The 26,777-nt window shown below is 48.2% G+C and overlaps 2 protein-coding genes and 1 pseudogene across 3 annotated transcripts; all 3 read right to left on the reverse strand.

The window, feature by feature from the left end:
* Positions 1 to 1,779: 1,779 nt before the first annotated feature.
* On the reverse strand, positions 1,780 to 7,801 carry Myoz1 (myozenin 1). Its single transcript, XM_021182137.3, has 5 exons — positions 7,729 to 7,801; positions 6,134 to 6,312; positions 3,725 to 3,965; positions 3,190 to 3,355; positions 1,780 to 2,267 (listed from the first exon to the last, which is right to left on the reverse strand). Exons 1-5 carry the CDS (start codon positions 7,799 to 7,801, stop codon positions 2,036 to 2,038), a joined length of 891 nt encoding a protein of 296 aa, XP_021037796.1. The 3' UTR covers positions 1,780 to 2,035.
* Positions 7,802 to 11,521: 3,720 nt separating this feature from the next.
* On the reverse strand, positions 11,522 to 21,043 carry Synpo2l (synaptopodin 2 like). 2 transcript variants are annotated; one of them, XM_021182597.3, is made up of 4 exons: positions 20,812 to 21,043; positions 19,351 to 19,502; positions 18,447 to 18,961; positions 11,522 to 15,245 (listed from the first exon to the last, which is right to left on the reverse strand). In XM_021182597.3, the coding sequence occupies exons 1-4, from the start codon at positions 20,914 to 20,916 to the stop codon at positions 13,081 to 13,083; spliced, it is 2,937 nt and encodes a 978-aa protein (XP_021038256.1). In that variant the 5' UTR covers positions 20,917 to 21,043; the 3' UTR covers positions 11,522 to 13,080. The 2 variants fall into 2 exon arrangements, with proteins under 2 accessions (XP_021038256.1, XP_021038259.1); XM_021182600.3 differs by lacking the exons at positions 18,447 to 18,961; positions 19,351 to 19,502; positions 20,812 to 21,043 and adding an exon at positions 17,157 to 17,298.
* Positions 21,044 to 25,232: 4,189 nt separating this feature from the next.
* LOC110309655 (large ribosomal subunit protein uL11 pseudogene) lies at positions 25,233 to 25,729 on the reverse strand (annotated as a pseudogene).
* Between the last annotated feature and the right edge of the window lie 1,048 nt (positions 25,730 to 26,777).

The following is a 26,777-nucleotide window of genomic DNA, read 5'->3' on the forward strand; positions in this document are numbered from 1 at the left end:
GAGTACTGTAGATATCGGCCCAAGCCACCGCATCCATCTGCATTTCAGTTTTTGTTTCTTTGGAGTTTGCTGTTATTGTTTGAGACAGAGGTTTGCTGTGTAGCCCTCCCTGACTGGCCTAGAATTCACTGTACATAGGCTGCCCTCAAATTTCCCATGATCCTCCTGTGCCTCCCAAATGCCCACCACAGGGCCAAATGCAAGCCCCCATGCCCACTTTTGAGCTCCTCAGATACTGCTTCTGCCAGTCATGGGTCATTCTTGGATTTCCAGTGGGACTCACCCACTACCCAAAGTACCTCTTACTGGCTCTCTCCTCACTCCCTTATGCCACTGGGGTTTCACTTCCAAATGCACTGTCTCCATCTAAACCTTATTTTAGGTACTTTGAGGAAGCATCCAAGCTATGCAAACCTTTTTAAGAAAATGCACATAGAGAGTTTTGCTTAGATATTTAAAGAACATAAAAATTCTCCAAAAGAGCTGTTCTCTCTTTCTGTCTCTCTGTCTCTCTGTATGTCTCTCTCTCCCCCCCCCCACTCCACCCCCACCCCAGTTTCCTCTTGGGATAGTATCTCAAGTAGCCCAGGCTGGTCTCTAAAAGGAAAAAGATTTTAGTAGTCAAAATAATTCTAAAAATTAAACTTTAATTCCAGCACTGAAGAGACAGAGGCAGGCATATTTCTATGAGTTCAAGGCCAGCCTGGTCTACATAATGAATTCCAGGCCCCGAAGTTGGAAACCAATATAGGGGTATTGTCACTCATTCCTATCGTGCTTTCATGGTTTCTTCAAGCACTGTACTTTTTGGGGGTGTTTGTTTGTTTGTTTGTTTGTTTGTTTTTTGGTTTTTCAAGACAAGGTTTCTGTGTGTAGCCCTGGCTGTCCTGGAACTCACTTTGTAGACCAGGCTGGCCTCGAACTCAGAAATTCACTTGCCTCTGCCTCCCAAGTGCTGGGATTAAAGGCGTGCGCCGCCATGCCCTGCTGGCACTGTACTTTTTGAACATCACTGATCTCCTGGAAGCTTTAGGTCATTTCTTGTTGTGCTCACAGAACCAAGCACACTGTCACTATAGAGGGTTTCTTCTGCTTCTTTCTCCATTCTGTCTGGTCTCCTGTTTAGTCCTTTTATGTCTATGACTGCTCTGCCTACATGTGTGTATATGCACCTCACTGTTGCAGGGTGCCTATGGAAGTACAGGGAGTTCTGAACCACAATGTGGGTGCTTAGAACTAACTAAACTCCAGTCTTCTGCAAGAGCAACAAGTGTTTTATCTTCTGAGTCATATCTCCAGCCCCATATAAGTACTTTTATATTTCCAAGCTTACTCTGGTTTCTGGTAACTTCAGATTTACTTATTTTTATTTTATGTGTATGAGTGTTTTGTCTGCATGTATGTATGTGCACTATACTTGTGCCTGACGCTCTAGGAAGCCAGAAGATGGTAACATATTCCCTGGAACTGGGATTATAAATGGTTGTAAGGACCATTATGGCTGGTCCTTTTGAAGACCAATAAGTACTTAAACTTCTGGGCCAGTATGTGGGTTTACACACAAGACGTTATCTCATGCAATACTGAATATGTTCTTTGTTTATAGCTGATGAATGTGTTTGTGGGTATTGATCCAGGTGTGAGTGTGTAAGCAACCAGAGCTCACATATGGTCCTAAAGTCTGGGCATAGAGTGTTCAGTCCTTTGCTCTAATCAGCCTCTGTACCTCATCCTCCTCAGCTCTCAGCTGCCTGCCTTCACACACCAGAGGAAGAGGCGCTCATTTCCTTGAAGTTTATTGACTGTTATCGGTGGCAGAGAAAATTCCATAAAAGAGCAGATTCCATATGGTACAGCAGGATGAGAGCTCTGAGCTGGTGGGGAGGAACTTGAAGGGTGGAAAGGCAATGGACCCCACCCTTTACCCTCCGTTGCCACAAGAGAACTGGAGTAACAGTTGGGCCATCCTTTCCAGCATCCACTCTCAAATTGGAACCAGAGAAGGGAAATGATGCACATGACAGGAGGAGACACTTCACAGCTCCTCTGTCTCTCCATCCAAGGGGATACCAACATCCACGTTGTAGTCTACATGCTCCCCAGAGCTCAACCAGGGAATAGGGGTTCGATTGAAAGAAGGCCTGTTGGAGAGGTTCTGGTTGTAGAGGACCAGGGGTTCACTCAGCAGAGGCCCCAGGTCAAACTTGGGCATCTGGAAGGTCATGCGTTTGGAGGCCTTCTCATATCCACCGTAGGGCATTGCTGTCCTGATGGGGAGGGGGGCAGGCATGTTACATAGTTAAAAAATCAGAATAAAAGAGAAAGTACTTATCAATGAGCTGTTACCCTGTTGTAAGGGAGGAGAGTGTATAAAATCATAGCGATTGCTTCCATGCTTCTAGTTCTCCTTCTCCCTTAATACTCATTTACCTGGCTTGTTCTTCTATCCAAAGTTAGTGATGAGAGGAGTCTAGTAAACTACATGCTCCCATGGACAGGTGTGACATACACCAGCATTTTGGCCCCAACTACTATAGAGCCAAGAGTATGAGACCATCCTAAGTTACAATGTATACTGTAACTTACAGACTGTCCTAAATGTACAGAATGTATATTGTAACTTACAACTCCAACCATCCTAAATGTATACAATGTATATTGTAACTTACAACTCCAACTCTAAGGTCATCTCAAACAGACAGTTGCTGGAAGACTTAACCATCAAACGCAAAAGCACTTCTGTAGACCTTCCTAGACCTGCTCTTACACAGACCTCCTATCCACGCCCTACAACGCCCAGTTCTAAAACAATAGAAACTTGGAGCGGGGCATAAAGAAAGAATTATCCTCTAGGGAGAGTAATGGCATCATGACCTTGAATGGGAGGGAGCCAGGATATGCCTCCAACCATAAAGTGTAGCATCCCCATTTTACCTTCAAAAAACCCACACTGAAAAGAATCAGTGCCTAATTGCTGATCAGTGAACTAACATAGAGATCTTGGTTCCCAACAAGTCTTGTCCTTCACCACCCTGCTATGACAGGCAAGCAGCAGAGCCTCCAAGAGGGTCCCATATTCCTGCCATTACACCTAAGCCCCCTTCTGAAACATTTGAACTAAAACCACATCCCAAGTCAAGCACCGTATCACACAGTGGAACACATCTGGTGCATTCCCCTCTGTCCTACCTGTTGAAGGACTTATATTTGGGGAGTTCAGCTTTGGCCCCATATGCCAGTAGGTCAATGCCAAGTTCCACTTTTTGCTGAGGATCAACCCCCATGGCCCGATCCCATGGGGAAATATAAGTCTTGAACACAGTGACATGTTTTCCATCTCCACCTGCCTGGTCACCTGGTAGCCATAAAAGAGAAGTGTAAAACAAATAATAGCAGCTATTATTAATAGCTAATGAAAGCTAATCCCATACCCTACCACTAAGGAAGTAGCTGAGTCTAGGCCCTGGGAATTGTATATGGTTTGTAACATAATGGTAGTCTGGGTGAGATTTGTGAGTGAATCTGAGAAATCATGGGGGACAGGTGGCGGTGTGGGGGGGCTAAAGGATAAGGCTGTGGGTGGAATGAAACATTGTTGTATCCTGGATACCTTCTGGGTCCAAGACACCTCGGTCTCCCTCTTCCCACATCTCCACTAGGCCTCGTTCCTAGGGACATGTCTGCCGTGGGGATTAGATACATTACTTCTGGTGAGAATACTTGCCTGATCCGGGCTCTCCAACCCCTACTGTGCCAGGAGCTCCTCCTCCACCAGCCTGGCCCCCAGGACCACCTGAACCCCCAGCTCCAAACCCAGAGCCCTGCTGATGACGGTCAGAGCCATACTGTCCAGCAGAGCCACTGCCGCCAGCCTGGCCTCCACTGCTGCCCTTGCCGTATGAGAAACCCTGGCCAGCTGTCTGCAGCTGTCCTCCCACTGTGGGGAGAAACTTCTGGAAGTGGTCCTGAAAAGAGAGTACAAAGCAAGAGGAGGATTAGCAATGGATGTGGAAAAGACACAGAGACAGAGGTGTATATAAGGAGTGGGTGACAGCTAAGGGCCAGCCAGAAGACCCCAAGGCTCTGAGAAATCCCCGCTAATGAATGCATAGGAAGATTGTCAGCCTGAGGGAACTACTTTCTGGGAGAGGTATAATTCCCTGATTATACCTCAGGGCAAGGTAGCTCATTTTCCACTCCCAAGCCTATCTTGGCAAGGCAAAGCAAGCCAAGACATCTCCTCAACTAGAAACTGCAAGGGTCAGTTTCCAGGAAAAATCCAATTTCCATTTGAAAGAAAAACAAAAAGAATCAAAAAACAAAACAAAAACCCACCTCTGTCCCTCCCCTTCTCAGTTTGCCCCGCAGGGAGAGCTCTCTTCCCCTGCTCAGGCCCCTCTCTTCCTCCTGATGACCATCAGGCCAGAGCTTTCTTACAGTGAAACTATAGCAGGTGAAGCAGGGAGGAGGCCAAAAGGGCAGCATCGGTTTGGGCTCCAAAGCCTAAAAATAGCCCCACCAACTCCTTGAGGAGGCCCTCTTGGACACCTTACCCTGTGTCCCCCACGCTCCACCCAGTGTAACCAGACCCGGCACGGAGGAGGGCTTTTGGCCTCCTAAAGTTAGCTATGACCCACTCAGCACTTTTACTCTGATCCTGCAGAAGGGCTAGTGACAGACACTTCTCCTTGGCCACGTCCATGTAGGCATCTATTTCCACTGCCCCCCAACCGCCCAGAGAAGGTGGAGGAGGAAACGAGGCCAGGGAGCCAGTCCCCATCTCCTCTGTGGTAACATCCTGTGCCTGGCCTCTCTCCAATCCCTATTTTCCCTTTCTTGGAGAAGCCTGACTAGAAGATGTGTGACCTTAAAGAAGGAAGATTTTAGTTCCTCCATCAGGCATCTTTCAGAATGAAGAGGGCTCTAAACCTCAGTGATCTCTTCTAACATCCTGGGATTTACCAAATAAATTATAATCACTCAAATTTAATGTTCAGCCATGTAATATTTTTAGTATAAAATATGTTTTAAATATTTAATGGGACGTGTTTACATTAAGAAAGTATTTGTAATTGATAGGTGGTGGCACACACCTTTCATCCTAGCTCTCAGAAGGAAGAGGCAGGTGAATCTCTGTGAGTTCAAAGCCAGCCTGGTCTACAAAGAGAATTTCAGTACAAGACAGAGCTGCACAGAGAAATCCTGTCTCCATAAAACAAAACCCGAAATTAAAAAAAAAAATGTTGTGTTTTTAAATTTAAAATATAGCAAGCACATCTTTAGCCCTGGAAATCAGGAGACAGAGGCAGGCAGAGCTCTGTGAGTTTGAGACCAGCCTGGTCTACATGGTTCCATGCTAACCAGATTTACATAAGATAAGATTCTGAGAACAACAACAAGAACAACAACAAAACCCTAATTTTAATTATTCACATCTTATATTGTTTTTAAATCCCAAAAGTTACACATTATAGGTAACATATTTAACAACTATTCATTGTAAAAACTTTTCTCCAACTCACAAGCAATCCTCCTCCCATGACCTCCTCAGAAACCTGGCTCATTGGGTAAATCTGGAGGTCAAATTTAACTGCGTACTCTTTGGACTTTTGCTTGCTTACGGTTTGATTTAGGGGGGTGGGGAGGAGGCGTTACTGGAAATGAAACCTGCGATCCCAAGCACTGTAAGCACCTGCTCTGCCACTCAGTTATACAGTCAGCACCAAGATCCTGTAGGTCCTAATTCTTGCTTTATGTCCCCAATAATACAAAGAAAAGAACACATTTTAGTAGAAAGTTACTAATTGTGTATCTTAGAGTCAAAATATAGGACTGGGTGTCCTGTGTTTTATCTGGCGACACTATTTTAGCACGTAGTCACACTGGGAAGGAATATTCTCCCAATGGGTATGGTCCTCATGCCTGCACTCGCTCTAGGATGAGGACTAAGCTTCAGAAATGGACCGTTACCCACCCTAGACTGGTTGGGAATGTAATATATGTAGGAGCTTATAAAGAGCTCCTCATTTCTCGTGGAGAGAAGATTGGTGGTATTTGGGGAATTTGGGGGGCTACTGAGAAGCTGTCAGGAAAGACACCGGGCTTTGCCAGAGTGGTTGACATCCATACTCACCATTGAGCTGTCAGAGAACACATCCGGGTGGTTCTCATAGATAAATTTCTCCACCCGCATCTGCCGCAGCTTGAACATCTTGGAGCCTCGGTTGGTAAGAAGTGACAGCTCCTCCAACATCACATCCCTTGGGACACTGATCTTCTTGCCCAGGTTCAGGCCTGAGCTCTCCCGGCCACCTTATCCAGGAGGTAGAGAAGATTCAATAGAAAGAGGAAATGAGGGCTTTCTGGACAGGGAAGGGAAGCATCCCCCACAGCTGAGTATATTCTAAAAGAGATCATTTAGGGAGCAGATGCTGACCAGGTCTGTTCGGTTTACAAGAAGTTTTTGTTAGTCTTGTGTGTCTTTTAAAAGATTTTTCAAAAATCTATTTATGTTTTATATGTATGGCTGTTTTGCCTGCATGTACATATATGTACCAAATACATGCCTGGTGCCCATAGAGGTGAGAAGAGGGCTCAGATGCCCTGGCACTGGAGTTACTGATGGTTGTGAGGCACCTTGTGTGTGCTGGGGACTGAACCTGGATCCTCTGCAAGAGCAGCAAGTGTTCTTAACCACTGAGTCATCTCACCATCTCTTCAGAGAGAGAGAGAGAGAGAGAGAGAGAGAGAGAGAGTCTGTGTATTTGAGACAAGGTCTCACTATGTAGCACTGACTGGCCTGGAATTCACTATTAGACTGATTTGGCCTTGAACTCACAAAGATCTCCCTGCCCACTGCCCCCTTCCTTCTGCCCTTCCCCCTGCCCCTGCCCCCTGTCCCGGCTCCTTCTGCCACCTCCTAAGTGCTAGGATTAAAGGCTTGCACTACCATTCGCAGCCATTGAGAAATGTTTTTGTTTTGTTTTGATTTCCTGGCTTGGAGGAGGAAAGAGCACAGGGGAACAAAGGGAATGACATATAGGGTTGGAATACTTGAGTGGAGAGGTGACCCAGACAAGGGGCATGGGCGTGGAGTGAAGGAGAACAAGAATAAGAGAACACCACAGACAGTAGCCAAGGGAGAAATTACACCCTGGGCCGGGAAAGCTGATAGGCCAATCCCATGTGCAACTGCACATCTCTAAACACAGATCCTTGTCTTCTTTCCTTTCTTTTTTTTCTTCAGTGAACTCTGACTCCAAAGGTATCAGGGGAACTTCACACTTGGTAACTCGTGCGCATCCCCAGGGAGTGTGGCTGTGTAGTTTCCTATTTTAAATGCTTACACAAGTTCCCTAACACTTAGAAAGAAATAAGGAAGTTAACCATTTGGTGAGGCCTAGCCTGTGTCCTCACAGGACTTGACTGACTATGGGTCCTGCTAAAATGTCCAGTATCTTAGCAGGGTGTTGTCTCAGAGTAATCAGTGGGAAGGAGGGGAGGATGCAGAGTGGATACTGAGTTCTTCCTGTGTCCTTCTCCTGCCCCTTCTCACCCCTCCCATCATCCCATCTCCCACACCCTCTACAGCTGCAATTCCTCTTGTTTTTTTGTTTTTTTTTTTTTTTCACTCTGACTTATATCCTGTCTTACATCATTTCTGGGACTCTTGAGTCAGGCATGCTCTTAAAAGTCCTGCATTGGGGCTCTCAAGCACGCACACCCTACCTCCAGTGAGCTCCATAATCAGCTTGCTTGGCTTCCTCCTCTTGTTAGGGGCCGGGGTTCCTGAGAGTGGCATGGTGGGGGTGGATCTGACCTGGAAGGAGAGATGGAGTGGGAGAATGAGCACCCGCACTACAGCGGTACTACTTGGGATTAAGGACAACATTTCTTCAGAGCTTTTTCCATGTGCATGTTTGCATGTGTGTGTGCATGCATGCATACGTCTTTACAGAAATTAGTATCCCCAAAATGTAAACTGTCACAGTCTTCTGTTTTCTTTGGAAGCAGGACAGGAGGGAGAATTGTACCCTTTCCTTATCTCTTACCAACGGCTCTGTCCACTTTCCATAGCTCCTGTGTGGGCATCGGAAATACAGCTAGGGCCGAGGGGGGTTTCAAAAGCAACACTGGCAGAGCAATGCACTCAGGCTTCCTGGGCCTGGCGTGACTTAAAGTCCTTATTTGTATCGGGATATCAGACTACAACTGTGGCTCCAGACTCTGGTCTCCTCCTTAGGCTTCCCTCGGGGTCCATGGGGGAAAAGCAACGTTATGCTAGTCAGTGTTGAGATTCAGCCGAAACCTTCTCCATAGGAAGGAGAGGTTGTTGATCTTCCAGGAGGCCAGCTGGAACGTGGCCCGAGAGGTCATGGGTATGTTCCTTGTTCCTTCAGGCACTCCTATCCCAAGGTGCAGGGCTGGGGCAGAGAGCTAGCTAAGGGCATTTGAGCTGTGGCAGATGTCAGCTCAGCAATATAGTGCGTGGAAGTAGGGAATTGTGGGGGGACAGAAACACAGGAATGAGATCTGGCTATGGATGGCGACAAGATAAGAAAATGTATGCATGCCATCCTCTCCCTAACAGCCCTGCTATTTTCCGTGGTGTCCTGTCTCACAAATACAACTACACTCTACCAACTTAGTGGCATTCCAAAGCACCCTTTCCCATCTGTCAGGTACCTCCCCACATATCTTAATTCCACCCAACTCCTAAGGTCCCTTTCTTTCCAACTCTGTAACTCCAACTGGACTGTCGGCAGCTGAGCAGAGATGAGAAGAGAGACCAATCCCTGAGGATGGAGAATCACAGTTGCAAACAAGGAGGTCAGAAGAGTGGGCTCCAGCCCCTTCTTCCGGTAGATAGAACCATAAACTTACCAGCTGCTCAGTTGGTGGTCAGCTCTCCCCGGGGTCCAGCAGCTTCGGAGGACTAAGCTGCAGTGACTAGAGAACCTGAGCCGGGGCGAGCGAGCGTGGGGGCAGCACCGGCAGTGGGGGAGGGAGGAGGTTATTAATAGAGTTGATGAACACAGGCAGCTCAAATGGCACAGGGGGTACTGAGACCCTGGATCCGAGAGCCTGCCCTCTTTGCCTGAGGTTCAGGAAGAGGGAAACACGGCTACAAAATGTTCCCACCAGACTGTCTAAGCCAGGGATCAGTCAGCCGAAGGGGTGTGCCTCCTCTTTGCCTTCTTTCTCCAAAGAAGCATTTCAGGAGGCAATTGAAAGCAGAGGAGGAGAGGGAGCACATAGTGGTGGGTAAGAATTAAGAGTAGGTATAGGAAAAAACAAAACAGAAAACATGAATTGTGGGCTACTCAGGGCCATTCCAGGCCAGGGCTGGAGGGGACCCATGAGTGTATTTGAGGGTGGGAGGGATTAAGGCCCTAAGTTGAAGATAGGATGGAAATTTTCACAGTGGCGTTGCTTCTAACTTCCTGAATAGGTTGGCTTTCTGTCTAAGAGGGTTAGATCTTGGCAGGGCGAGGAACCAACTTAGTGAACCCTAGTGCAGATGATCTTATGAAGGCCCATGGGTACTCTCAGCATAGCTGTTCTCAACCTGTGGGTCCTAATCCCTATGGGGATCAAACAACCCTTTCATAGGGGTCAGATGTCAGATATCTCAAATATAGATATTTACATTATAATTCATAACAGTAGCAAAATTACAGTTATGAAGTAGCAACAAAAATAATTTTATGATGCCAAGCATGGTGGTGCACACCTTTAATCCTAGCACCTGAGAGGTAAAGACAGGTAGATCCCTGAGTTCCCGGCTAGCCTGATCTATACAGTGAGTTCCAAGACAGCCAGGGCCACACAGACAAACTATGTCTCGAAAAACAAAACAAGGTCTGTTATGGTGACACCTGCCTTTAATCTCAGCACTTGGGAAGAAGAGGCAGGTGAATCTCTGAGAGTTGGAGGCCAGCTTGGTCTACAAAGCGAGTTCCAAGACAGCCAGGGCTATACAGAGAAACCCTGTCTCAAAATAATATATAATAGGGGCTGGAGAGATGGCTTAGTGGTTAAGAGCACTGACTGCTCTTCCAGAGGTCTTGAATTCAATTCCCAGCAACCACATGGTGGCTCACAACCATCTGCAATGGGGTCTGATGCCCTCTTCTGGTGTGTCCAAGGAGAGCAAAGGTGTACTCATACACATAATATAAATAAATTTTTAAAATGATGATGAGAGTAGTAATTTTATGGTTGCGGGTCAACACAAGATGAGGTACTGTATTAAAGGGTCTCAGCATGAGGAAGGGTAGGAGCTGAAGCAGTACCCTGGATCCTCCCTCATCTCCCACTCGTGTTCTGAAACCAGCTTGCTTCTGTACCCTTTACCCTTATACAGCTGCCTAAGGAATTGGCTTTTGGGGGTGGGTGGGCATGGGTGTTAATTTAGTAAACATATGAAGTTATAAGTTTCTTGAGCCCAGCATAGTGATGTACGCCTTTAATCTCAACATTCCTAAAGCACAGGCAGGCGGATCTCTTAAGTCCCAGAGCTATACAGGAAAACCTTGTCTCAAAAATCCTTATGACATTTTTACACATGTGGCATTGGATTGTTCACACTCACACCACACAACCCTTCCTTGCTCCCATTCTTCACAGGAAGCAGCTTCTGAAGCTTCCAGAATGAGCCCTGCCCTCTGTGAACTCCCTGATCCATCCCCAGCCTTCCTGACCACACCCTTCTCCCAGCCTATTCTTGCCTTATTTATACTGGGGGCTGAAAGTCCTCCCCACACACACAGCAGATGGCTGCTGCCCAGACATTTCATCTTTGGTACATTTCCTCCTAAACCGAGGAAACAGGGAAAAAACATAAGTAGTGAAAGGTAACTTGTTATTACTACTACAATCAATCCTGTCCAAAAGGAAAAAAAAAAAAAAAACAACAACCCTTAAGGTCTGATCTCCTATGACCAAACACCTGAAGTAAAATATATAAAGACATGCTATTGAGCCTATGATGTCTCAGACCTTTCTTTGGAATTCTTAGACTCTGCACTTGGGAGCATCTGGTCATTGCCACAAATATGCCCCCTGCTGGTAAGCTAAGTAGTGACACTTTCCTTCTCCATCTTTCCAGTCAGTCCCCAAATTCTTTAGTCTCACTCCACATTCTCTTCTGTCTGCCACTCATACTTGCCACTGTATTCCTATCTTGTGATCCCCAGAGAATGATTAACATAGCTACTTCCTCTGGGAGCCAGGAAATGCCCATGACAAAGGGACTAGGGAGCCTTTCCCATTACTCTGAGTAATGAGCTTCTGAAGAAGGAGAGGCTCTCCGTGGAGAGACTGCAGGATGAGGTAACCAGAGGGGTGACGAGGGAGATGAGATCAAAGCAAGACCATTGGCAAGGCAGGAGGGGAAGCCAGGAAGAAAGGCAAGGAGCTTGGATCAGATGAGCACAATGGGCTAGACAAGACCATAAAGAAGTCAGGATTGGGTATAAAACCAGAAGAGATGACAGACGCAGACGGTGTGGTGTGGGCATACGTTTATTCTTGTGCACAAACCAAAGAATTATGACACCCAATACTGCACAATACTGCAAAGGAAAAGATTGGTTTCCAGGTCAAACAGCAAGCATGGCTGGTGGTGGTCTTCACGGAAGGACAGTCCTTGCCCCTCTGGGATCAGACATGAGGGCCTGAAGCTGCAAAGCACTGGGCTTATACGGGTAAGGTGGGACAGACGAGAGGGTTGGGCTCAGTGTTTCCCAGGTCATCAGGATACACTCCAGAAGGGTGGGAGGTCAGATTCCCAGGAGGAAACACAACCACTGAACATCCTCACACGTTTGCTGTAACAAATACATTCTTCCCCTGAACTCAGAACTCCCCCAGCCCCCCTCACACATAGTTAGTTACTTTTTTTTGGGGGGGGGGTTCAAGACAGGGTTTCTCTTTAAAGCCCTGGCTGTCCTGGAACTCACTTTTGTAGACCAGGCTGGCCTCAGAAATCCGCCTGCCTCTGCCTCTCAAGTGCTGGGACTAAAGGCGTGCGCCACCACCGCCTGGCTATATAGTTTCTTGTTAGCCAACTTTCCTCTCTCCTTGGTCACTTTCACTCATTTCAGCCTTGTTCCTGGCTTTTGCCTTGCTCTCTCCACCATCCACTCAGGCTCTCTTCACCATCCTTTCTGTCTTACACTCATTAACCAGTTCAGAAGAAATTGTCTTTTTTACTTTCTGGATTCTGATGTGCTCAGCACAGGGCCCTGGTTGCTAACTTCCTGTAATCCAAGGAAATAGAATTGTTAGTTTTATTCCGGGTCTAGCTTGTATAACTCAGGCCCATGAAAATTGTCCCTGTCTCCCAGTCTTGTCAGACTCGTTGATTTCACAAGATGCTGTGCACATATCTCTACATGCTGCAGGCCACTCCTCTCTCAGGAGCTTTTCTGCAGTAGCTCTTGACCTCCACAGGTTTTTCTGAAGCTATCTGACCCTTCCAGTAGGAGGGGAAAAAAAACCTCCTCTCTTACCTTTGCCTCAAGAGAAGCACACATGCATGTGTATTTGATGTCTTTCTAGAGCAGATCCTAACCACACACATTTGTGAAAGCACGCGTGGGCGCGCGCGCAGGCACACACACACAGAGACACACACACACCTAGGCGTATGCCAACTAACCTAGGGAAAGCGGAGTGAGGAGGACGGAGGGGCTGGGGACACAGTTCAGTCTCTTAGTTGCTTGCTTTACAGTGAGTGGCCATTTTGCCTGAGATCTCAGTGGTCACTTTACAGTGTGCTTTTTACCTAACACTAAAGTGCTGCCCACAGAGAGAAACACAAATGCAAAGGGAAAACAGAGACCTGCTGAGACCTCTGGGTGGAGAAGCCAGAGAGGCAAGGAAATATAGAGAAGATTGCAAAGCAGAGGGGTAAGGGCCTTAAAACACCAGCAGGGAGCTGAGGAGGCTGAGGGAAACACTCTCTCTGGCAATCGGCAATCGGCCTCAGATGTGGGGAGAAAGCCGGTTGGACAAAGCAGAAGAAACTTCTGGGAATCTAAGTTCCATTACTTGGTCCTGGGACCTATTCCCTGCTCACTGGTGCCCTGCCCCAGGCCTCCAGACATGGGCCTGCAACCCTGTTCTGGTGGCTGAGAACCGGGGCCTGGCTACTTGGAAACCACAGGAACTGGGAGTGGCAGCAAAGCTCCTGAGAGACTCTTGATGGTCTGGGTTAGGGACAGGGGTTGAGGCCAGCTCTGCCCTCCAAATGGGTTCGTCCAAGGTGGTAGCCGCTCTGGGGGCAAGCACAGTGGGAGCCAAGGGCTCTGCAGTGGGCTGGGGTGCAGGAGTGGAAAATCTGCGGATCTCCTGGACTCGGGCAGTTTTGGGAGGCCCTGAAGTGGGACCAGGAGTTGAAGAACCCTCATCAAAACAAAACATGGCCGTTTTAAGTTGGTATGGCTGATGCCGCATGAAATCCAGGGCCTTGATACCCTGCTTAGGGGTCACCCGAGGTCCCTGGGATTGAGCCTTATTGGGGAGAGTTCGGGCAGCTTGGGGAAAAAAGGGTGAGAGAAGTGGGTTGTAAGCAATAGGTGGTGGGGCACGGATGTTGGGTGAGTATTTCCAGGATGGGGGCAGTGAGGGTGTGGGAGAAGGACTTCTAGGGCGAAGGCCTGGATTAAGGCTAGAGCCAGATGTAGCTTCCACCACGTACCTGTCGGCACGGCTCTGCCGTTTGGCAAATAGCTCCCCGCCCCTCCCTTGCAGCCTTGGCGGCTCAGGGATTCCCACCATAGTGGTCGATCCATTTACTAGCCCATCAAGGAGCCCTCGAGACCCTGGTTTAGGAGCCACGGGAGGTGGAGTCTTAGGCGTTGTAGGGGGTGGAGTTTTGGGAGCCATTGGAGGCGGGGTTTTCGGTGATACTTGAGGCAAGGTCTTGTAACTCCTGCCCCCTAGTGGCTGCATGAAGTTACAGGCTTCAGCCCCGAGGCTTAAAGCGTCCTCCTCCGGACCAGATTCCGCACCGCCCGCCCGAGGTTTTTCATCCAGGTTCTGCACTAGTGACAGCAGCTCCGGGTTGGGCGAGTTCTTCGTCTCTTCCTTCCCAGGCCGGAACATCTGCTTGCGGGTGCCCCGGCGCCTAGCCTCCTGCAGGATGCCGGTGCGGGCAGCCGGCACAGAGATGCGCTGCTCCCGAACGCTGGCAGGCTCGGGGGCCGCGGGGCCCGGCGCCTCCGGGCGCGCAGAGTTTCTTAATGGAGTGGACAAGAAGATGGAAGCGGTGGAGGTCATGGCAGCAGCGCTAGGAGGAGTGGGCGGCTCTGGGGCGCCTCCTGGTGTAACGGGCCGGCTTGGGGCTGGGATGTACAAGGAGCTGGTAGCGGTCACAGGACCGGAGGAGCGTTGGGTGCTGCTAGAAGCCCCAGAGACCGGCGTGTGGCTGGGAACCACTGTGGTGAAGCTGGGCAGAGGGGTGGGCCCCTGTGGAGGGGCTGCGAAGGGGGACGGGGCGGGACTAGTGCCCCCCAAGCCTTCATTCACCTTCTTAGGGGCTAAGGGCCGGAAAATCACTGAGGTGGTACCTGACCTTTGACCTTGTAAACCTGGGGTAAAAGGCCTCGCTGACCTGTTAAAGATACTTGGTGCAGGGATGGGGGCTCCACCATCCGGGAAGAAGGGGGTAGGGCTGGCTGCAGGGGCCGACAAAGGGCTGAGTGGGAGCACAGCTGCCTCTGGGGGAGCACTCTGTGCTCGAGGTGGGGACTGCAGACTCTGCCCATTAAGCATGGCTGCTGGGCCCACCTGAGCCAGCTCCTGGGAGCTGGAGGCTACCCGCTGGCGCTGCTGTTCGAAGAGCTGGACCCCTCGCCCAGAGACCTCACTTAGCTGCCCTCCCAGTCCAGAGTTCTGACTCTCTGCTGTGCCTAAGCCAGCCCTAGCCAGCTCCATGTCTAGATAAGGGCTGTCCCAGTCGGATTGATTAGTAAGGCTGCGGGCGTCTGAGAAAGCCTCCTCGTCCAGCTCCGACTCACTCGTTGGGGGGATGCCGTCCTCCTCCTCTGTTCCTGTCCCAGCTGCGGCCCCAAAACTCACTAGGGTGTACTTCTTGGCTCTCTGCCGCCGCTTCTTAAACATAAGCACCCCCTTGGAGTGAGGGTTGGGGGCTGCTGTTAGCAGGGATGCAATGGTCCGGCATTTGGTTCTTGCCTCCTTTACGCTTTTCTCCTGGAGGCTTTCTGCGCGTTGCAGTTCTGCGGAGATGAAGAGGTAGATGAATCAGGGGGCTTCACGGCCTGTTCTAATCCTGCTCCCCAACGCTCCTACCTGAAAGGACCCACAATGTCTCTTGCCTGTGACCAAGTCCTCTGACTTAGAGACAGAATGGAAGGGGAAAGGTGAAACCAAGGACAGAGACACTGCCACACCACATCCCTTCTGTCCCGTCTTTCCTGGATTACATTCCTACTTTCCAGGAGATGAGCCTTATCCACTTCACACATTCTTCACCTGCCTCCCATTCTTGACTGGCAGGAAAATCAGACACAGCCGTGAGAGAGAAGAGATAAGGAGTGCTTTTCTCCTACCATTCTTTGTAAGCGGGCTCCTCACAGAGCTCGGACCTTCCCCCCACTTCCCACCTGTTACCCCTATAACTAGGACACACAGACTCTTTTTGTAACAGGATCTCTCTGTATAGCCCTGACTGTCCTGGAATTCGCTATGTAGACCAGGCTGGCCTTGAACTCACAGAGATCCAACTGCTGCTGTCTCTCAAATGCTGGAATTAAAGGCATGCATTACCACACCTGGCCCAACATACAAATTCTTAACATGAGTTTCTTCATTCACAGTTCCACCCATCAAGTTGTTCATTTCTACACATCATAAACACTCACAGAAACAACTCCCCACACACCTTGCTATAACATCAGACTCCTGAAAGCCGGCTATGGGCACAATTTCTCCATTCTACTTTTCTTATTCACAAGTGTTCCAGCTTATACACACATCAGTTCACATATACAAAAACAGTGTTGTCCAAGTCAAATGCATTTGCATACCAGCATGCTTCAGAGATTCCCAGAGATTTCCCTGTAGAGGTTCTGGTATCATATAGACAGGATTTCAGAACCGATCTTAGCCCTCCCAACTGCTAGAACATTCCTTCATACCTCTGCTCCTCACATCCAGGGATAATCTTGGGTCCAAGATGCAAGAAAAGGCAGTGTGCTGCTCTCCAAGTCAACCCCCTAAGACTTTAGGAAGTTTCAAGGTCACCAGGTAAATACATTCTCTTTCTCACAAGCTGCTGCTGGCACTGGGAAGATGGCTTTGGAGGCTAGCACGGTTTCCTCTCCCATTTGCCCTGTCTTTCAAGTAAAGAACTCAACAGGGAAGCCCCATCAGGTGGGCACAAGAGGGTCTATGTGCTGAAGAACAACACAGGAGTTCCTATACTATGTGGGGACTGGGTAGGTGGGGCCAGGAAGTGGGAAGGGCTGCCCTGCCCTGGACATGGATTCTTTCTTGTCTATGGTCCCCAGTTCCTCCTGGAAGATTCCTGGCACTCCATCTACTTTTCCTTTTAAGCTGCTTACTAATTAGGGCCCTCATTCCTTTTGTCCCCGTGTGTGTAACGCGAAATAATACTGTCCATGAGAGAATAGACACCAGAGTCAGGATTCAGTTCTGGGAGAATGACTTCATGAAGATGAGAATGGCTACCTCTTCATAAGATCACATGAACACAGTGAGATAAGTCACAAAGCATTTAACACACTGCCTAGGCCCACTGGGAGCATCTATTAGGCTTTCCTGATGGAAGCTGCCCACAGTGTAATGCCACAACATATTCTTGTTCTTACATATCTTCTCCCAGATCTCACACACAGGTCTCCATGTGTTCACAGTGCACTCTCACTTCTCACTCTTGTCCCATGAGCTTCCCACAGCTCATGTGGCCATTAATCCCCTTGCCATGTGGTCTTAGCATCAACCCATCCTGAGAAAGGGGAGGTGACACTTTCCTGAAAGAACAAGGGGAAGGATGGCAAAACAGAGAGTACAGGAGAGTGGCCTTCCCCAAAGACCACCCTTCCTCCACTGCTGTGACATTGCCCTCCACTCTGGGATCCCTCCTCTCCAGTGGGATAGGGTAGTACCTGCATAGAACGGGTCTTGGAGCTCAGGAGCTGGGGCTTTGTCACAGCTGGCTTGGCCGAGGGGCTCTTGGATGGTGGTCTCCATGCTGAGAAAGGTGGTGCTGGCTGGAGCAGGCCCAGCTTGAAGCACCCCCAAGGCCTTTTAAAGCCCCTTTGTCCCCAGAGCTGGCAGCTGAATGAGCTCACTGAGCTGTTTTTAGAACATGCCCCCCTCCCTTCTTTCCCTGTCCCACAACTCTTGGTGTGATAGACATGGGCACCTGCCTCCCCTTCCCCTCACCCCACCCCCTCTCAACTGTGAGGTCTGCCTGGCTAAAAATAAACCTGAGCCATTGCATAGACTCTTGCCCAGCATGATGCGAAGGGAGCGGGGTGCTAAAATGAGAATTGGGGGATAAGTGTGGGATCTTAAGCATGCATCTGGAATTTTCTGTAGGATGTGGGACACTCCCAGGATGGCAAACTATAAACTTATGCTTTCAGCCTCTGCAAATTCAGACATAAAACTTTCCAAAGTAAGAATCAGAATAGTGGAAGAGAAGAAAAATTACCAGAGAAAGTGACTCCTGAGATCTCAAAAGTGGCACAAAAAAAAAAGAAGGAAAGAAAGAAAGAAGGAAAAGAAAAGAAAAGAAAAGAAAAGAAAAGAAAAGAAAAGAAAAGAAAAGAAAGGAAGAAAGAGAGTCTACAGAAGAGGTGTGGGAGGGTCAGGGCGAGAGAGACTTCACTAAAGCCTGCTCTGGAACTCACATCAGGATAGCAGTGAGCCTGTTATAAGTGGTCCTGGACCTGGCCTGTTCCGCCTACCTCCACATTCTAACCCGAAATAAGAAACCAAAGATCCTTCCCTTCCCCACTTCCTATTTTGCTAGTCCCCGGGAATTCCAAATGAACTTACAGGTAGTAGTCATGCGGTGCCTACAATTAACGCTGTGAAGGACCCCGTTGCCTCACCCTGCTTCTAGGTGCTTCTTCACCCTCCATCCTGACATCTGGCAAAACCAAAACCACCCCCCAAAAAATCTTCCCCTTCCCCATTTCCCCCCTGTTGTCTGTTCTTAGTTTGGATTGGGCCACTCACTGTACAAGATAGTTATAAGATAATGGTTATCTTATAGCAAAGATAACTAGGGACCATGAATAAAATTATTCTCCTCTCCTCCATTACTCTTCTCAACCTGTCCCAAACACTGTTTTCCAGGGAACATGAGGTAGGTAGAATGTGTGAATATGAAGGCACAGATTTAGGGCTCAGATCCTGATCGAAAACAAATGGATTCAGGCACTCACTGGCTTGCTTGGCCTTCTGGGTGTAGGTGGTAGTGAGATCTTCTGCCACTGGGTGGGGGACAGGGCCCACCATAGGGATGAGATGAGGACCAGGCCGGAGTGGACCATGGGGTAACAGAAGTGCCTCTGCTGGTGGGGGCTGAAGGGCTGCCCCTTCCTCCCAAGATGGGGAGCTTACACGGCTGTCGCCCTGGCTGGGAGAGCCAGTTTTAACAGGTGCTGGTTCTGCAGGGCTGTCAGACAGGTACACCTCATCAGGTGGGGCTCCTGGAAGGGAAGGCCTTGCAGGACCTCGGCGACGGGTTCGGCGTGGCTTCTCTTGTGTGGCAGGGCCATCAACATCACTATCTGTCTCTCCATAGTAAGCTTCGCTGTCAGGGGGTGAACGAAGGCTTGTGGGCTGAAGAGCCTGGGAGACAGGAGCACCCGGGGGCTCAGGACTCAGTGGAGATAAGGGTGATAGCACCTGTAGCTCTCCGGGGGATGGAGATCTCACAGACCCTTCATCCGTTACCCTGGAGGATGGAAACGAGGACAGCGTTTGAAAGAGGGAGCCACGGAACTAACAGCTCTGGAGGGGATGAAGAGGCAAGGCAATGGAGACAGAAGGGACCAGCACACAGGTGGAGTAGGTAGACTAGGAAGAGGGGAGGTCTGAAGGCTTTGAGGAAGACATGATGAAGAGGAGATAGGCAAAGGATTGAAGTCCACCAGTCATTCAAATGCCCGCTCCCATTCCTGGGTTGCAGATACATTCCATTAGGAGGTACATACAAATATTCTCCCCCGAAAAACATAATCAGAAGAGGTGCTTGTTGGTTCCTGAAGCCAGGCCAGTGAGACAGAGCTGAGACAGACAAGGAGAGAGCTAGGCCAGAGGAAAAAGGGTGGGAGAACTCCATACCTTTTCACAGTAAGGACAAGTTGACGTCCTGAGGCGTCGATGAGGGTCATGGCACTGGCATGGGAGAAGTTGGTGCAAGAAACCCCATTGATCGCTAAGAGCTGGTCCCTCTCCCGGAGTCCTGCTCTGCCAGCCTGGCTCCGTCTTCGGATCTGAGGTGTTAAAGGAGAGAGCGTGGATCATGGAGAACTCCAGTAGGGATGGAGTGACAAAAAGGACCCACGTGAGAGGTTTTTGACTTTTGATGATCTGGGGGTGGGAGCGGTAAAAAGGGTTGGGAGATGTCTGGGGTGCTACCAGGGAGGCCTGTCTAGAGGTAAGGGATCGGTCTAGAGGGAGGCAGCAGGGTAATCACTGACTGCAACAGGGATGGAGAAAACTCCATGGCTGAGATCTAAGAAATGGTGAGTCCTCAGTATTTTCTTCCAAGGACAGTATCCCTACTGGCCAGTTCTTTTCTAGGTTTTGAAATCCCAGGTGCCTTGGAGGTGAAGAGATGGCTCAGAGGTTAAGAGCACTGATCGCTCTTCCAGAGGTCCTGAATTCAATTCCCAGCAACCACATGGTGGCTCACTATCATCTGTAATGGGGATCTGATGCCCTCTTCTGGTGTGTCTGAAGACATTGACAGTATACTCACATATATAAAATAAATAAATCTTAAAAAAAAAAAAAAAAGAAAAAAAGAGAAAGGAAGAAATCCCAGGTGTGTTGACATTTTAGAATGGTATTCCAGACTGAGGTAACCCAGCTTTATTCTGGGAGACTGTGATGCCAGGCTATCAGAGTTCTCACTGCACTGTATGAAATACTGCACCTAATTCTTAGAATGGTTTATAAAATTGACACTTTGGTTACCCACATTCACAGCGCATAAAACTAAGTCTGTAGGGTGAAGCTATAAGCTAGTGGCTTCCTAAGAGAGTCTAACACCTAGTCTTGCCAGTAAGAGAATGCATATGGCTTAGAGAAAGAATAACACTGAAGGCATTGGCAGGGTAGGGCAGGGTAGGGCAGGGTAGGGCAGGGCAGGGCAGACAGGAATGGGCTAGGTTGGGAGAGACTGTTTCAGCATGTCACATATCAGTTTAGTCAGAGAGAAATTAGAACCTTCCCTACATTCCTGGGGTTTGGAGTAGAGAGGCTCACACACTTAGGGGAGCAAATACTGGATGACCAGACTCAGCCTCTTTTCCTGCAGTACTGAAGCAGGGCCTTCTTTTTGCTCTGCTCCCTGAAGCCAGAAAAGGCTTTGCTAATAGTCCTCCAGGAACTTATGGCCGCAGCCTGCCCCCTATACCCCGGAGCATGCTTACCTGCCCACCTGCCCACCACCTCTTCTTCACAAAACCCCACTTGCCCACCCCTCACCCCCGGGCCCAGAAGGCTACCACAAGACTCTCCCAACTTCCCTTGGGTTCTCTTCTCCATGAGACATCATTTCAGGGGGCTCTCCCTTACCTTAGATACCTGTAAAGGTTTCCTCTGTTCGGTCCCCCCCTGAAGTCGGAAGCCCCAGGGTGCTCCCCCTGCTAATGTGACCTGCACCTCCTCCTCAGCACCCATCGCACAGCTTAGCCTGTGGCCCCCGGAGTTTGGACAGTGTCCCTGAGAGAGAAGTTGAGGTGCTGGTACCCCGTCCGGCCTGCCTGTCCGGCTGTCCTGCTCCTGCCGACCCAGGCCTACTCCCAACCCCCACCACCACAGGCAGGCAACTTGGCCCTGGGATCAGTACAGTCCAGTACACATGTCTTGTCAATCACAACTTGCTCAAAATAGTTGCTGGCTGTATTTTCCCTCCCCCAACTGTGTTACTCCTAGAACTAATTATAGTACAAATTTCTGCCTTCCATGTCTTCCATGTCCCTTTTACTGCATGGACCTTTTAGTCAGGACTCAGTATCAGATCTCTGGGCTTTTTAACTAAGTGATCTATCAGGCACCATGCCTTCCTCCAAGGATCATGAACCTAACTGCTTTTGGCCAAAGTCCATTGGAAAGTGACATCAACAGAGACTTCAGTCCTAGAGTTTCTTTTTTTTTTTTTTTTTAAATATTTTTATTACATATTTTCCTCAATTACATTTCCAATGCTATCCCAAAAGTCCCCCATAGCGCCCCCCACTTCCCTACCCACCCATTCCCATTCTTTTGGCCCTGGCATTCCCCTATATTGGGGCATATAAAGTTTGCAAGTCCAAGTCCTAGAGTTTCTAAGAAATGATGGGGTTCACTCCACAAGCTCCTCAGGGAAGAGTGCGCTTTGCTCTTTGAACCAGGACCAACTTGTGCACTTTGCCACGGTCATTGAAAGGATGAGTTTTGTGAAAGAATAGGAGTTTAATCCTAGCACTTGGGAAACAGAGGCAGTCAGATCTGAGTTCAAGGCTAGCCTGGTCTATAGAGCAAGTTCCAGAACATCCAGGGCTACACAGAAAAATCTAAAATACATACATATATACCTACATACCTACCTATCTACATACATGGATGGATACATGGATGGATACATGGATGGATAAGAGTTTATGCATCAAGTGGTCAGAAATGACAGATCCAAGCCTCCTCCAGAGAGTACAGTTAAAGAATATGCATAAGGCCGGGCGTGGTGGCGCACGCCTTTAATCCCAGCACTCGGGAGGCAGAGGCAGGCGGATTTCTGAGTTCGAGGCCAGCCTGGTCTACAAAGTGAGTGCCAGGACAGCCAGGGCTACACAGAGAAACCCTGTCTCGAAAAACCAAAAAAAAAAAAAGAATATGCATAAGATGACTCATCATTTCAAGCCTAATGACTGACCTAAGTTTTATCCCTGGTACCCACATGGGAGAAGGAAGAAACTGACTCCACATGTACCTTGAAGTGTTCAAAAAACAGCAGTAGTGTGGTCTACGGTTGGGGAAAGGTATTTGGTGGTGAAGCAATCGATGGGTGCTCTGCACACAGATCATTTTTACATGTTTCCTCCTGTGATGCTAGGGATAGAATCAGGCTTTGTGCGTGGTACAAAAAAGATGGAGTGTTGGGCTATATCCCCAGCCTGCATAGCTCTCTGTCAGATACGTGTATGTGTGTGTGTGTGTGTGTGAGCAAGATGTCACTCACTGGACACTTGCAGGGGTCCAAGTGAAAAGTCCGTTTTTAACAAAAGCAGTCTTCAAGCCACTGAAGGGGAAGCACCCCACACAACTGTCATTATGACCCACATATCAGATTTTTTTTTTTGGTTTTTTGAGACAGAGTTTCTCTCTCTAGCCCTGGCTGTCCTGGAACTAACTTTGTAGACCAGGCTGGCCTGAAACTCAGAAATCCACTTGCCTCTGCCTCCCAAGTTCTGGGATTAAAGGCCTGCGCCACCACCACCCGACAATAATGCACCTTTTTTTTTTTTAAAGATTTATTTATTTATTATATGTAAGTACACTGTAGCTGTCTTCAGACACTCCAGAAGAGGGCGCCAGATCTCGTTACGGATGGTTGTTAGCCACCATGTGGTTGCCGGGATTTGAACTCTGGACCTTTGGAAGAGCAGTCGGGTGCTCTTACCCACTGAGCCATCTCACCAGCCCCAATAATGCACTTTTAAATTAGAGTCGAGTAAGTGATTCAAGGGGGCTGATGCAGGTGTGCTCCCATTACTATTGGAAATCTATCGTCTACTACAAGACTGGGTACTGTGGAGAAGTTTAATTACCTCTGATTCAGTTGTTTGGATGCCTCTTCCTTAAAGCATTTTCTGAGCATCTCCTAGCTCCTCCTTCCTTGGGCAACGTGGATTTCCTGTGCATACTTCTATTTTTCAGCTGGTCACATAGATTTATATCAGCTGGTCATGTCAATTATTTATATGTCTCCCAGACAATTAAAAGTTGAAGGCAAGGAATGTCTGCTGTGGTCCACAGTCTGATTTGTCTTGTTTTTCTTTTGAGGCAGTCTCATGTAACTCCTGATCTTCCTCTCTCTACCTCCCAAGCCACAGGCTGCACTTTACTATATTCTGTATCTCAGCTTGTTACCAGTGAACGTTTGCTGAACTAAATTACTACCACAATGTAAAATCACAAGTTGTGATTGACAAGACATGTGTACTGGACTGTACTGATCCCAGGGCCAAGTTGCCTGCCTGTGGTGGTGGGGGTTGGGAGTAGGCCTGGGTCGGCAGGAGCAGGACAGCCGGACAGGGGGACTGGGGTCATGAAAACATGGATACAGAGATGTATATATAAACAGGAGACTGTTGATATTAATAAAACCTCTACTTGTTTCTAGGTTTCCATTGTACAAATGTGTCCCACATTATAAAATACCTTTCTGAAACAAAACATAACATTCTCAGGTGGTAACTGGTCATCAGTGGATAGGGTTTATGCATGTGACTTCAAGTGACTAGGGACAAGAAGAGGGCATTTTATGTCCTGGAGCTGGACTCAGATGATTGTAAGCCTCCCAGTAGTAAATATTAATTGGGGATTTCTATACCACCTTAGATCATTTAGTTACCAAATAAAGGACACAAAACCTTTATAATTCTTATAGCACTAGAGCTGGGTAGATGTGAACCCTCTATGCTAGTCTGTCTACTTCCTTGTCAGTAACCCTGAGATAGCACTTGCCATGTTCCACCTGGGCCACTCCTACTTCAAGAGGCTGGCCCTCATGGCCATGTACTTATTATGATCCGCCTCCCCCGTGGCGACTTAGTCCTTCTTCTTCCTATATTTCCACACTCTTATGGTCCTTGTCTCAGACCCCACGCCAAGGAAACAAAGCCCTACCTACCACTCTTCTGCCCAGCTACAGGCTGTAGACATCTTTATTAACCAATCACGGATAATTTGGGGAGCGAGATTTATATAACAAAAACTGGTATACATGACGATCTGCTCATCTTGGAGCAGCCAGATCTTAGGGTACAGAATTAGCATTTGATAAAAGCAGGACCAGACCAATCCACTACAGTTCTGCAGGCTTGTGATAAATCCTAACTATAATAAAGTTATAAAAGTCAGAATTTAGAGTTAGAAGAACAGTATCTGAGTTCTTGTTACCTTGTTATTAGTGTGATTTCACAAAGTTGCTTGACTTTACCAGTAAAAAAAAAAGCATCTGGCTCTCCCTTCACTGCTTATTCACATGTTTGTGTACGGGTTGGGTGTGCATGTGACTGCAAGTGACTGGAGTCGCAAGAGGGCATTCTATCTCCCGGAGCTGGAGTCACAGGCAGTTACAAACCTCTCAGTGTAAGTCCTAGGGTCTTTTGCAAGAACCATCTTTGCCAGTCCCTTAGTTTTACTTTTTTTTTTTTTTTTTTTTTTGGTTTTTCGAGACAGGGTTTCTCTCTATGGCCCTGCCCTGGCTGTCCTGGAACTCACTCTGGAGACCAGGCTGGCCTCGAACTCAGAAATCCACCTGCCTCTGCCTCCCGAGTGCTGGGATTAAAGGCCCACTGCCCGGCCTTTTTAGTTTTGTGTTATCAGATAGTCTTTTATTGAAATATTTTCTTGTTGCTTCTTTTTTTTTTTTTAAGATTTATTTATTATATGTAAGTACACTGTAGCTGTCTTCAGACACTCCAGAAGGGGGCGCCAGATCTCCTTATGGATGGTTGTGAGCCACCATGTGGTTGCTGGGATTTGAACTCTGGACCTTCGGAAGAGCAGTCGGGTGCTCTTACCCACTGAGCCATCTCACCAGCCCCTTCTTGTTTTTTTTTTTTTTTTTTGGTTTTTCGAGACAGAGTTTCTCTGTGTAGCCCTGGCTGTCCTGGCACTCACTTTGTAGACCAGGCTGGCCTCGAACTCAGAAATCCGCCTGCCTCTGCCTCCCGAGTGCTGGGATTAAAGGCGTGCGCCACCACGCCCGGCTGGCCCCTTCTTGTTGCTTCTTAACTAGCTGAGTACTCTACTGCACCACTGTTGATGTCATCTATGATGTCATGAGGATGGCGGCCATCCACATTGCAGCCCACAGACTGTGCAGTACCCAGGATCTCTTTGCTAGTTTCAGAAAGTTCTCTAGCCAAAGACCGGTGTCTCATCTGCTGGGCAATGGTGACAATCTCATCGAATGTGATGTCCCACTGTGTTTAATGTTCTTCTGCTTCGTTCTGTCTCTCGGTGGCGCCTTGAGGGCTTTGATGACCAGGGCAGAGGCAGAGGGCACCACCTCGATCTGGGCCTGTCTGTTCTGGATGCTCAGTTTCCCTGTAATTCTGAGACCTTTCCAGTCACCGGTAGTCTTGGCAATGTCATCGCCAACTTTCTTTGGAGACAGACCCAGAATATTAATCTTCGGGGCCAAGGCAGATGTGGTGACGACCTCACCTCTGGTGCACCTCAAATATACAACTCTGATCTCTTTGGGGTCAAACATGCAGGGAATTGAACTTAGGTCCTCGGGAATAGTAGTCAGTGCTCTTGGTTTCTAAATTTTTTTTTTTCCTAGCCAGTGCTCTTTTTGTTTTGTTTTGTTTTTTTGTTTTTGTTTTTTCGAGACAGGGTTTCTCTGTGTAGCCCTGGCTGCCCTGGAACTCACTCTGTAGACCAGGCTGGCCTCCAACTCAGAAATCCACCTGCCTCTGCCTCCTGAGTGCTGGGATCAAAGGCGTGCGCCACCACGCCCATCTCCTAGCCAGTGCTCTTAACTGCTGACCTATTTCTCCAGCCCCACACCCACAACACATTGACAGCTATGGGTTCACCTAAAATAACACACACACACACACCACCCCTCATTACTGGTCTACACCTACTAGGTAGTAACTGAACACTCACTGGGCAAGCACCCTATACTGGCCTCCATCTACACCTACAGTTTTTTCTCTTTATTTATTTACCTTTTGAGACAAGCTCTCACTACACAGCCCATGCTAACCTTGAACTTTGTTTTTAAAGATAGGGTCTGGGGCTGGAGAGATGGCTCAGAGGTTAAGAGCACTGACTGCTCTTCCAAAGGTCCTAAGTTCAATTCCCAGCAACCACATGGTAACTCACAACCATCAGTAATGGGATCTGATGCCCTCTTCTGGTGTGTCTGAGGACAGCAACAGTGTACTCATACATAAAATAAATAAATAAATCTAAAAAAAAAAAAAGACAGGGTCTTATATAGCCTAATCTGGCCTTGAACTTGTGATAAACAAGGTGGTGCTTGAGGTTTTGATCATCCTGTCTCTGCCTCCATTCTAAGTGCAAAGTTGAGTTATAGGAAAATTTAAAATGCAATTTATAGCCTCCATCTTCAAGCTGTTGTGAATCTTAGCTCTTAATAGGAGTGCATAACTTTAAGCAAGACAGATTATATCTGCCTCCTTATGGCGAGATGAAATATGAATGGGATAAATCATGTGAAATGCTAAGGTGAGGGAGGGCTCAAGCCCGGGCAGCTCAAGTGCTCAACAAATGTTATGTTATCTGCATTTGGCAAATTC

Source organism: Mus caroli, unplaced genomic scaffold (genome assembly GCF_978045245.1).
Source record: "Mus caroli unplaced genomic scaffold, Mus_caroli_1 scaffold_12, whole genome shotgun sequence".
Classification (NCBI taxonomy): Eukaryota; Metazoa; Chordata; class Mammalia; order Rodentia; family Muridae; genus Mus; species Mus caroli.

Coding starts and splice junctions, on each gene's coding strand:
- Myoz1 (XM_021182137.3), bottom strand. CDS start 7,801: ATGCCACTCTCAGGAACCCCGGCCCCTAACAAGAGGAGGAAGCCAAGC. Junction 3,966..6,133: donor TGTTCTCTGACAGCTCAATG/GTGAGTATGGAT, acceptor CTCTCTTTTCAG/GACCACTTCCAGAAGTTTCT. Junction 3,356..3,724: donor GGTTGGAGAGCCCGGATCAG/GCAAGTATTCTC, acceptor TATGGCTACCAG/GTGACCAGGCAGGTGGAGAT.
- Synpo2l (XM_021182597.3), bottom strand. CDS start 20,916: ATGGGTGCTGAGGAGGAGGTGCAGGTCACATTAGCAGGGGGAGCACCC. Junction 18,962..19,350: donor CTTGTCCTTACTGTGAAAAG/GTATGGAGTTCT, acceptor TCCATCCTCCAG/GGTAACGGATGAAGGGTCTG. Junction 15,246..18,446: donor CCAGAAGGCCAAGCAAGCCA/GTGAGTGCCTGA, acceptor TCATCTCCGCAG/AACTGCAACGCGCAGAAAGC.